Raw genomic sequence first — 11,750 nt, forward strand, 5'->3', positions numbered from 1 at the left:
CTCACTCCACCATCTGGCACAACCGTTTGGGCCACCCTTCGTCGAATGTTTTCGCCCGTATAGGGTCTTCTATTGGTTCTAAATTATCTTTTCGGTCATTTTGTAAAGATTGTGCGTTAAGCAAATCTCATCAGTTACCTTTTCAATCTAATAATGCAACTACAACTACTCTATTTCACATAATTCATAGTGATGTTTGGTCTTCTTCTATTTCTTCAGTCAGTGGTTTTAAGTATTATGTACTCTTTACTGATGAATTTTCTCGGTATACTTGGATTTATCCCATGCATCGCAAAAATGAGGTTCTTACTCATTTTCAAACCTTTGTTGCTATGATCCAAAATCTGTTCCTCCATTCCATCAAATTTCTACAAAGCGATAATGGTACCGAATATGTCAGTTATGCTTTCTCTAACTATTGTAACTCCTTGGGAATCCAACAAAGGTTTTCTTGTCCTCATACTCCACAACAAAATGGCCTTGCCGAGCGTAAACACCGCCACATTGCCACCATGGCTCGTGCTCTTCTTCTTACTTCGGGTACTCCACATAATCTTTGGGTTGAGGCTGTCTTAACATCGGTTTATCTTATTAATCTTCTTCCTACACCTGTCCTTGATTGGGATACACCTCATCGACGTCTCTATGGTACTCCGCCTTCTTATTCTTCTCTTCGGGTCTTTGGTTGTTCATGTTTCCCTCATCTTGGTCCTTATGTCTCGGATAAGCTCTCTAGTCGTAGTCTTGAGTGTGTTTTCTTAGGCTACAGCCCTAAACATAAAGGCTATCGGTGTCTGGATCCGAAATCTGGTCGTGTCTACGTCTCTAGGCATGTTTTATTTGATGAAACCAGTTTTCCTTACAGAAAATTGCAGGACCCATCCGTTCAAGTGTCAAAGGCTTTGGAGTTAACTCAATTAACCGGCCCTGTTCTCATCCACGATGCCCACTTGCCCAGCGGCCCAAACGCTCGGCCAACCTCGTCTGTTCAACATCAATCCACGAATTCACTTGCGTCAGACTTGGTCGCGCCTCCTCCATCTAATCCTCCGTTATCTCCACCGGTAATCACATATCACCGCCGACCCAGGCCTCCCTCCGCTGTTCCTGCTCCGTCGCCGCCTTCCTCCTCTGTTCCTGCTCCGTCGCTGCCTCCCTCCGCTGTTCCTGCTGCTCATGGCATCACCGGTCCTCCCATCAACACCACCACTACATCGTCGGCCACTGTTGCTCCTGATCGGCTTCCCACCGACGGCCCTGCCCTCCGGTCCAGTTCTCCCCCTCCGGCTACCATTTCTCCTCCGAGACACCAAATGGTCACGCGCCTCCAAGATGGTACTCAAAAACCCAGAATCCCAAGTGATGGCACAGTGCGGTATCCCATTCCTCGAGCTCTCCTCACCATGGTTGACTCGGTTGAACCTACTTGTTACTCTCAAGCTTCAAAAAAGGCTGAATGGCGTGCTGCTATGGTTGACGAAATCAATGCTTTGATGAAGAACAACACATGGTCTTTGGTTCCCTCTTCTCCCACACAGAACACTGTTGGCTGCAAATGGGTTTTCAAAGTCAAGCGGAATCCGGATGGCTCCGTCGAACGCTTCAAAGCTCGTCTTGTGGCCAAAGGTTTTCACCAACAACAAGGTATTGATTTCCATGAAACCTTCAGTCCTGTTATCAAACCTGCTACAATACGTACTGTTATTAGTCTTGCTGTGTCTCGTGGTTGGTCTCTTCGTCAATTAGATGTCAAGAATGCTTTTCTCCATGGTTTTCTTACGGAGGATGTCTACATGACTCAACCTCCTGGTTTCATTGATCAGTCTCACCCCACTCATGTCTGTAAACTCAACAAATCCCTCTATGGCCTTAAGCAGGCTCCTCGGGCGTGGTTTCAGAGAATGACATCTTTTCTGTTGTCTATTGGGTTTACCCAAAGTTTGGCAGACTCATCCTTATTCATTTTTGCTCATGGTCCGCACACTATTTATTTTTTGTTGTATGTGGATGACATTGTGGTCACGAGTAGCCATGATCGCCTTCTTCAAAGCTTCATTGATGCTCTTTCCCGTGGTTTTGACATTAAAGATTTAGGGCCACTCCACTACTTTCTTGGTCTGCAGGTTCACACCTCCTCTCATGGCCTTCACCTTAATCAAGTCAAATATGCTCATGATCTCCTTTCTAAACATGATATGTTGCTTACCAAGCCCATGAGTACCCCTATGTCTACCAAGGATTCTCTCACTGCCACTGATGGTGCGTTACTTGATAATCCCACTGAATTCCGGACACTCGTCGGTGCTTTACAATACCTCACGATTACACGTCCGGATATTGCTTTTGCGGTCAACTCGGTTTCTCAGTTTATGAGTCAACCTCGTCTTCCTCATCTTGTTGCCGTGAAGCGCATTCTTCGCTATGTCAAAGGCACACTTGGTCATGGTTTATCCTTTGCTCCTCAACATCAGCCAGTGCACCTCTTCGCCTACTCTGATGCGGATTGGGCGGGCTGTCCCGACTCCCGCTGGTCCACGTCAGGTTATCTTGTGTATCTTGGTTCGAATTTGATCTCTTGGTGCTCCAAGAAGCAGCCCACGATTGCCCGCTCGAGTGCCGAGTCGGAATATCGTTCCCTTGCTCATGCCTGTGCTGAAACTACTTGGTTGGGTTATCTGCTCTTTGAACTTGGCGCTCGCATTCAGTTTCCCATCTTATTGCATTGTGATAATCTTAGTGCTACCTACATGGCGTCCAATCCTGTATTCCATGCTCGAACTAAGCATATCGAGCTTGATTATCATTATGTCCGCGAAAAAGTTGCTCTTGGTAGTCATCGGGTCTGCTTCATTCCCTCTGTTGATCAGCCAGCTGATCTACTCACTAAACCACTTCACAAGTCACGTCATCTTCTCCTTTCAAGCAAACTTGTTCGTCCGGAGCCGCCAAGTTTGAGGGGGGTGTTAGAGAGACTAAATCTTCTCCTGAAATCAAGTCATCTAATTCTTCTCCATTGATTTGTTCATAGGCTGTTTTGATACTGAGCTATAATTGCTTATCAGTTTTTATTCTAGCTGTAAATATAGTTTATTGCCTGCATTGTAACAGCAGCTTACTACTGCTATATATGTGTACAATTGGAAACATCAACTTAAGGAAAATCACTTTCTACAAAAAGAATGGTCCTAACAGTAGACTGTATGCTTCATCATGAATAGACTTGATTCATGTTGATTCATGAATTAGACTTTAATGCACCATGCTGACTTTACAACAATAGAGGACCCCACACCACATGCAGACGACGTAAACAACAAGTAAGAAGAAGACCATATTCTTCAATAACTCAGGCATCGAAATCTAGTGCAACTCCTTGGCTGGTGCCACCAAAATGAACCAACTCCTACTTGTTTACGAGTTCATGCCCAACTGCAGTTTAGATTGGCACTAGAAAGTATACCAGCGCTTTGCTGCAGGAATAAGTTGTTTAAAAGAGCTCGAGCCCCATCCAGGGTGGGAATGGGGTGGGTTTTTTTTTTTTTTTTTTTTTTTTAAAGTTGTTTAAAAGAGGAATTGCTTTTGTAGATGATAATATGGTTGATCTTATAACATAGCAGAATGTTTATGTAAACTAATGAAGAAATTTACAAATTTGATTTGGTTTGAATTTATTGATTCTGGCGGAGAAATTCGAGTAACATTTTTTAATTGAAGAAACAGCAGGGCTGTGGGAACCCTTCTTCAATCCGGACTTTGCAACAGAGTAGTAAAGGCAGTCAAAGAAGAATTTTCAAAGAAGAAACGGACATTGTGTCTTTGGGCTATGGCAGCTGGATTCTTGGATCAAAGAGAGAAGGAGCCAAGGCAGTCACATTCAAGTATTAAACTACCCTGCTTTGGTGAATTGAAATTGTAAGGGAGATACAGGGTGCACTACATCAAAATTGGTCTTTTACGGCCCACCATGTGCGCCGTAAAAGCCTATTTACAGCACACAAAAACAGGCTGTAAAGACTCGAGTGTGCAAAAATGCGTCATAAAAGAACAATTAACACTCCGTAAAAGTGGTTCCACAAATGTCATTTAAGTCATTTACGGCCCACATTGCACGCCTTAAAAGACCTCCTATTAAAGGCGTACACATAGCATGCCGTAAAAGAGTGGTTCAACTCCTAGTTAAGGCGCACATAGGCCTGGCATTTAAACCCGTAGCCCGCAAACTCGCACTATACCCGCACGCTAAAAACCCGCACAAACCCGCCCGTTTATTAATCCGAGCTAAAAAAAGCCCACACGCAAATTAACGGGTTTTGCGGGCTAAACCCGTTGGAACCCGTTAACTCAAAATCCTTCCCAAAAACCTATTTCCCATACGAATTCCCCAATTTTTTTTTTCAACCAGGGCATTTTTATAATTTTCTTTTTCCCCAAGAGGATCCGACAGTTGAATCTTCGTATAATTGTGAAAAGACGATTCAAAAGGAGATCTGTGAGGATTTGACCGTTGGATCGTCGTATAATTTTGTGAGGATGATTCTAAAGGAGATCTGGGACGATCCAACCGTTGGATCTTCGTATAATTGTACAAAGATGATTCAAAAGGCGATCCGTGAGGATCCGACCGTTGGATCGTAATATAATTTTGTGAGGATGATTCTAAGGGCGATCCGGGACGATCCAACCGTTGGATCTTCGTATAATTTTGAGATGATGAACCTAAGGGCGATCCGTGAGGATCTGACCGTTGGATCATCGTATAAATCGGTAAAGATGATCATCTAGGTGATCAGTGAGGATCTGACCGTTGGATCGTTGTAAAATTTTGAGAGGATGAACCTAAGGGCAATCCGTGAGGATCTGACCGTTGGATCATCGTATAAATCGGTAAAGATGATCATTTAGGTGATCCGTGAGGATCTGACCGTTGGATAGTGGTATAATTTTGAGAGGATGAAACAAAGGGCGATTCGTAAGGATCTGACCGTTGGATCATCGTATAAATCTGTAAAGATGATCTTCTAGGTGATCCAACCGTTGGATCTTCGTATAATTTTGAGAGGATGAACGTAAGGGCGATCCGTGAGGATCCGAAAGTTGGATCATCGTATAAATCGGTAAAGATGATCCTCTAGGTGATCTGTGAGGGTCCGACCGTTGGATCGTCGTATAATTGTGATTTGTGAATTATTTTTTGTCAAAAAAGGAAGAGAAAATATTTCAAACAGTACCCGAACTTAGACCGACTCCTAACTTCAGTACCCGACTATGCAAAACTATCACTTTGTTACCCCAAGTTTGAAGCTCGACCCAAGAATGGTACACGCCATCCATTACAGCGTTAAGTCTTTGCTACGTGACAAACCATGAGGGCCCTCAAAATATGCCACGTGGTTAGCTAGTTAACGCCGTGATGGATGACGTGTACCATTCTTGGGTCGAACTTCAAACTTGGGGTACCAAAGTGATAGTTTTGCATAGTCGGGTACTGAAGTTAAGAATGAGCCTTAGTTCGGGTACTGTTTGTAACATTTTCCCAAAGAGGAAAGGAAAAAAAAATCTAAAAAGATAGAAAAAAAAAATTTCAAAATAGAAAACCAAAAAAGTTCATATAGAGAAAATGACAAATGAAGGGTTATATACATAAGTCTTAATTGGTTTTAATTGCTTTGATAAAAAGTTGAAAAGAAAAAAAAAATGTTTACGAGTTTTAACGGGTTCCAACAGAAAACCCGCAAACCCACCTGGTTTGACCCGCGAAACCCGTTAGGCTAACGGGTTCTTACTGGGTCAACCCGTTAAGAACCCGGTCCGTTAAGAACCCACATCGTACCCGCACGTTGCCAGGCCTAGGCGCACAATACGTGCCATAAATGAGGTCTATTCCAAAAAAAAAAAAAACCAAAAAAAAATCTTTTTTGCTCAAATGTCATACTCATATTACCCTCATTATAATTTATTTCATTTACAAAGTAACAATTGAAAATGTATTAGTAGAACTCATTACATCAATCAATTAAACCCAAATCCCTAAACCCTAAACATATTTGAAGTTACCTAAATACAAAAGAAGAATTTAAGGTAGTTCTTAACCACACCATTGAAGACATTCAAGTAGAGAGGTGAAGTAAAGCTGGCAACAAGTGCATCCTGTAAAGAAAACATGGTGAACAAGAAAATCAGGTTCCCTTTAGTTTTCCACAACAAAAATGATCAAGGTAATGGTACCAACGATAAAAACCAAGGCCATACAACAGAAATCCATTGTTAAGCTTGTAAATGAGTAACCAAAATGTAGTGCAAGTTTAGATTTACCCTTCTTCAATCATGTGGACCTATTGAAGCTTACAGTCAATCACTGCTCCAAGTGCTCCTGATAATAGGCATCTCCCATTGTCAACAACATGAAAAATTTCAAACTCAGAGTTTGTAATAAGAAAAACATCTAATTATTGTCAGATTGGAAATGATTAAGTACTGGATTATCCCAAGATCTGAAATTTGGACATCAATCTAAGTCTGATCCCACATAGGCAAAAGGTAAAGCAGCCAACATGCTAAAAATAAAAATGACCATCAGGCAAGTTCAATTCTAACCCCACACAGATAACTTTGTCATGACATTTTTTCAGTCCCTATATTTAACAGAGAGCCCAGGCAAATAAGAAAACATAACCAACAACATCAAGTTTTGGATCATCTGGAAGTGAAGCAAATACACGAGTAAATAACTTTGTCATGACATTTTTCCAGTCCCTATATTCAACAAAGAGCCTGGCAAAGAAGAAAACATAAAACAACCAACATCAATCAGAGATATCAAGTATTAGCAAAATCCTTTAGATGATCAAACAATATGTTGTGTGCATTCTTATCCAAAAGGACAATGATATGGTGAATGTGGACAGATCATAAACTAAATAAGTGTGTACCACAAAAATGAGTTTCTAATACAGTTAACAACCTCCCCATAAATGAGGATCCGTGTAGCAGGCTTACCTAGGATATTTTGGTCTTCCTTAAAGTTGGTAGGAAACGCTGCAAGCATCTGTCGGCATTCTTCCTGTAATTCCTTTATCGCTCGTCTTTCCATGCTTGAATTGGAGGCACATCCCCCATCTGACCAAATAGGCAATGCTCTTGCTGCTGCAATGACAGCTCTATCAACAAAAGTACCTCCTCCACTAGATAGGTGACCTGCTACAAAGTTTTATACTGGTATATCAAACTATGGAGACACTTGATTTAATTAAGTACAAATCAATATAGAATAAAAGCACTAAAAGAATCTGAATGACTCGTACTGTTATGATAATATTTTTCGCGAAGTCCTGAAATCTTGAATATTGACAAGGAATCCAAATGAATACCTGCATTTCCAGATAATTGATTACATCCCATGGATTCTACAATCTACAAGCCAGATAAAAGTAACAAATTTAGAATGGTGCAAATAACACCACAATGCTCCTATTACTGAACCAATATAGCCAATGACAAATTACCACAGATGAAGAAAAGCAATATCTTTGCATTAAAATGTTGTTACGTTGTCCGCTCATGTAATTGATAGTCATATGTGAATACTCATCAAATTAGTAGCAGATCATCTTCATATAGGTGCAACATTAAAATGATATAACCAAGGACGGATTTTGTGGCATGAACTTGGCATTTAATATACAGGAGGTAACAGATAAATTGCAGCGAGGGAAATGTGTAATAGCATCACATCTCTACATATTTCCCATTTTATCATATTTTAACATTTAAACTTTAACAATTCAGTTGTATTCTTAGTAGTACATCCTGGACTAGGTGGAATTTTCACTTAGCAAGGAATATAGTACTCTAATTAATTTAAACACAAGGACCTTCATTTGAACACTACTCACACGGGAAACCATATTCAACTGTTTTCTCTAAAGCTTGTACATGCTATCACATTATGCAAACACTTGCCATCGAAATACAGTGGCAACAACAAGAATAAGCAACATATGACATCAAAGTAACCTGATTTTTGATAACGGTGCTTCTGAACACATCAAGACCTTGGCACAGGTTCTCATTCCATTGCTCAAACTCATGATTGCTATAAAAAGCAATCTCTGCTACTGATAACCTGGTTCACCAAAAACTCCTTGAATCAGAAAGAGAATAAGCTCTTCAGAAAACAGAATTTCAATAAAATGCAGACAAAATCTTTGAATCTGATACTAATCCAATTGATTTTTCTATGAGTAAAAATCAAATCGGATAGAATAATCATCAAACTCAGTTCTTAACAATTGACCCAATTGAAAGATAAACATGAACAGATCTATAGAGATTTACAAAGAAAAACACACTGTTCAATCAGAAACGCAACCGACCAAGCAAGTCTCATATAAATTGAAAGCAATATTTACTAATATAAACCAAAATCAGCGATTCCATAAGCAAGAATGAAGGAACGAAGGCAAAAGAATGTAGAAAAACATACCAAAAAAGGGTAATATTCGAAGCTAGAGAAACCCTAGAAATCGAGGAACTGAATGTCGTGGCAAGGGTATGTCCATTCCGGCCGAATCCAAGTAGGCGACCTTGGTGATGGACTCGCCCTTCCCGTGCTACCTTATTAAACAGCCAAAAGCGAAATCAGATTTTCTTGATTCACCTCATGCGGTTCATCCTCGGGTCTGAAAGAAACCCCAATTTATTTTCAGGGAGATGAGACAGAGGTATTCACCCACCTTGAATGATTGGATTAGTTTGAGCAAGGATTAAGAGAAGAAGGGTGAGAGAGAACAGAGAGGAGGAGAGAGCTGATAGCATCTGGGACTAGGGTCAGGCATTTGTTTTGTGACTTTGCAACGTGAAATTCTTTAGTAAGAGAACGGGTGGGAAATTAGAATTTTGCCAAAAAGAATAAGCGGGATCTCAAAATCGGTACCCTTATTTACAGCGCTCATAAGCCCACCATAAATGTAAAGTAACATTTAGGGCATGCAATAAAAGCATGCAGTGAAAGACCAATAAGAGAAGTCTTTTACGGCGTGATATTTTCTTTTACGGCGCACATAAATAGTACGCCTTGAAAGACCAATACGGACACCTTATTTATGGCACGCATTCATAGCTTGCCGTAAAAGACCAACTAGGGAAGTCATTTACGGCACGCTTTCAGCGCACGCCGCAAATTTTAGGCAGTAAAAGCCCAGATTTGTTGTAATGGTGCTTCCTCAGATTTTTGCAAGTTAATACAGGCCAAAACAAAAGCCGATGCAAGATATTGACAGTCCTCCACCTGACGATCAGGAAAAAGAAAATCCAGAATATAAAGACTACACATATGCCGGTTCTTGATATATCATCGAAATTTTATAAACTAAAAAATTAATGATTAATTAAGGAAAATTTACCATCTCAGTCTTTCAAACTTAGAAGGGTAGTGAGCAGTGGCGGAACTAGAGAGTTCCATTTGGAGGGGCCGAACAATTATGAAAAATGTTATGGGGGGGCCAATCTTATAGTATTTGTCTAAATCATATTAAATCTATACACCAATTACATGTGTCCATGTGTGCACTTGAAAAGTTTGGGGGGGCCAGGGCCACCACCGGCCCCTTAATAGTTCCGCCACTGGTAGTGAGATAATAGAACCTGCAATGAAGATAAAGTTGGAAGGTGAATCAGAAGATTGAGGAATGAAATTAAGGACGAAGAAACATAGATCGATTCATCCAAACATAAATCATAGAAGCCCTTGAATTACCCCTTCAATGATGTGGACACGTTGCTGCCAATCCAAAAGATTGCATCTACTTGGATCAATATGAAGGTAGATTACCAACCTTGATCAATTAGTCACGTACACAATGTTGAGCAGAGTGGTTCACACACATCAGATTGATAAAATGAGTAGCAGGCTTCTTTCAAGCTTATATGAGTGTCGCTTCGCCTTTGGACCACATATGGAAGTGCTGATTATGCCTCTTTTTAAGCTATAGTTAAATGTGATTCAAAATTTCAAAGCAATGGAGAATGTAGATACCAAAGAGGTAGTAATCCAAGCTTTTGTTTGGCGTGTACTCATATATCAGCATCTTTTCTTCCCTCTAACCAGATTCACATGGTGCTGTATTGCAATAAGTGTAACCTCATTTTGAAACTCTTCAAGGCCTTGGTTTGAAGGTTTTGGAAGTCTTTTCAATGCTATTTGCTGACCCTTCCTTAATGTACCCTAGAAAAACACATCAATTATTAGCATATTCCTACAAAGCACCAACTTTTCGACAGTGATATGAAGTAAAGATTCTGCATTGCATTTCAAAATTTATATACTGATAGTCATTGATGCTACCTGGTATACTAACGTAAAAAATAACAATGAGGCTTTTACCTAAAACTTTACTTAGCTTTGGCAGACAGGAGATAAAGTGATTGTTTGCTTCTCTGTTGCTGCTAAGTAATTTGCACTGTTCAAATAGAGCTGAGGCTGCATATAAATAAATGAAAAGAAGTAAGAAAAGAATATCGTATAAGCAAAATGTATCTGGATTAAATCCCCCTCACTATTGTTCTTTAGATTTGAATAGGTATAGTCAATTTAGACATATCCAGCATCAACAAAACCCTTAACAAATCAAAACCTTAATCTGTTCAAAAGCAACAGAAACAGAAAACAAAATCAAAGCCAAATTGATCAACTTGCATTGTGATTTGTGCAGAATAGTACTATAATTCAGGCCCTGTATGTGAAACCAAAACCTCATACCAAGTGAGATTTTGCAGTGCAAACCAAGTATTTATGATCACTGATGCTAATTCATTAATTATGGTCGACCATTTCCTCGCTTCTTATGCTTACATAACAATTTAGTTTTCATCTAGATGCAAGGGAATAATTACATGGAACATAAGATCATCTAAATTATGCCTTCACAAATAAATGGTTCAAGTGACAAAGAAAATATGTATCTTCACAAAATGACCACAGAATAGACATAAAACATGGATATTGCTTAGAGCTGGAACTTAACCCCATTTCATGAATCTACCCAACTATCTAAAACAATGCAGTATTTGCTCCAGAAAGTCCAATTTAGAAAATAAGAAGTGAACGAATTAACTGTGGTATCATCATGTTTTAAAGCACTACTCAACTAATATTTCTGTAAAGGGTGATTACTATAGTTATAGCTGGTCATCTCAAAAAAAAAAAAATATAGTTATAGCTGGAATTCATTTTCAGTTTTTTTTTTTTGAGAATGGAATTCATTTTCAGTTTGAGCTGTCTAAGAATAGAAATAGCAAAGTAATTTCAGCATTCCACCATTATAGCGATATAGTAGTCACACTTGAATGAGGTTAAAAAATTGAGTGGTGAAAAGTTAAACAAAATAAACAAATCAAAACTAAAAATAACACATTACAGTTTCTCTTTTGTGCAGTGATACTTGGCTATAATAGTGTATGTAAAACAACAAAAGTTAGTGATATCAAGATTGTTCAAAAATCTATTAAAGAGAGAGAAGTCAAAATACATAATAAATTTTAGAAAAGTATCGATGTTAATTGTTAAGTGCACAAATGAAAATTTTTACTTAAAACTTCAATCACCTTTCACACACAGAAGACCAAATTATCGTTCACTTCTCTATTGTTACCGACTGATTTTGGTTTTTGAGATAGAAGTGAAGCTGCACAAAGTAGTTTTCAAATGAGGTTCATCTATTACAAAATATGGATAAATACAATTGTTACCATTT

General features: G+C 39.3%; 1 protein-coding gene across 9 annotated transcripts; it reads right to left on the bottom strand.

Moving 5' to 3' along the window:
• Positions 1 to 5,911: 5,911 nt before the first annotated feature.
• LOC112166469 lies at positions 5,912 to 8,911 on the bottom strand. 9 transcript variants are annotated; one of them, XR_002923283.2, is made up of 7 exons: positions 8,733 to 8,905; positions 8,483 to 8,613; positions 8,014 to 8,122; positions 7,302 to 7,367; positions 6,997 to 7,194; positions 6,313 to 6,370; positions 5,912 to 6,147 (listed from the first exon to the last, which is right to left on the bottom strand). XR_002923283.2 is itself a non-coding variant. In XM_024303321.2 (7 exons), exons 1-6 carry the CDS (start codon positions 8,812 to 8,814, stop codon positions 6,353 to 6,355), a joined length of 660 nt encoding a protein of 219 aa, XP_024159089.1. In that variant the 5' UTR covers positions 8,815 to 8,910; the 3' UTR covers positions 5,912 to 6,147; positions 6,313 to 6,352. The 9 variants fall into 9 exon arrangements, 7 of the variants coding, with proteins under 7 accessions (XP_024159089.1, XP_024159088.1, XP_040362697.1 ...); XM_024303321.2 differs by having other exon boundaries at positions 6,313 to 6,384; positions 6,997 to 7,197; positions 7,302 to 7,410; positions 8,483 to 8,609; positions 8,733 to 8,910; XM_024303320.2 differs by having other exon boundaries at positions 6,997 to 7,197; positions 7,302 to 7,410; positions 8,483 to 8,609; positions 8,733 to 8,909.
• Positions 8,912 to 11,750: the final 2,839 nt, after the last annotated feature.

This window comes from Rosa chinensis, chromosome 5, assembly GCF_002994745.2.
Source record: "Rosa chinensis cultivar Old Blush chromosome 5, RchiOBHm-V2, whole genome shotgun sequence".
Classification (NCBI taxonomy): Eukaryota; Viridiplantae; Streptophyta; class Magnoliopsida; order Rosales; family Rosaceae; genus Rosa; species Rosa chinensis.

Coding starts and splice junctions, on each gene's coding strand:
- LOC112166469 (XM_024303318.2), bottom strand. CDS start 8,814: ATGCTATCAGCTCTCTCCTCCTCTCTGTTCTCTCTCACCCTTCTTCTC. Junction 7,411..8,013: donor GCACCGTTATCAAAAATCAG/GTTACTTTGATG, acceptor TCTGGCTTGTAG/ATTGTAGAATCCATGGGATG. Junction 7,198..7,301: donor CGAAAAATATTATCATAACA/GTACGAGTCATT, acceptor AAAACTTTGTAG/CAGGTCACCTATCTAGTGGA.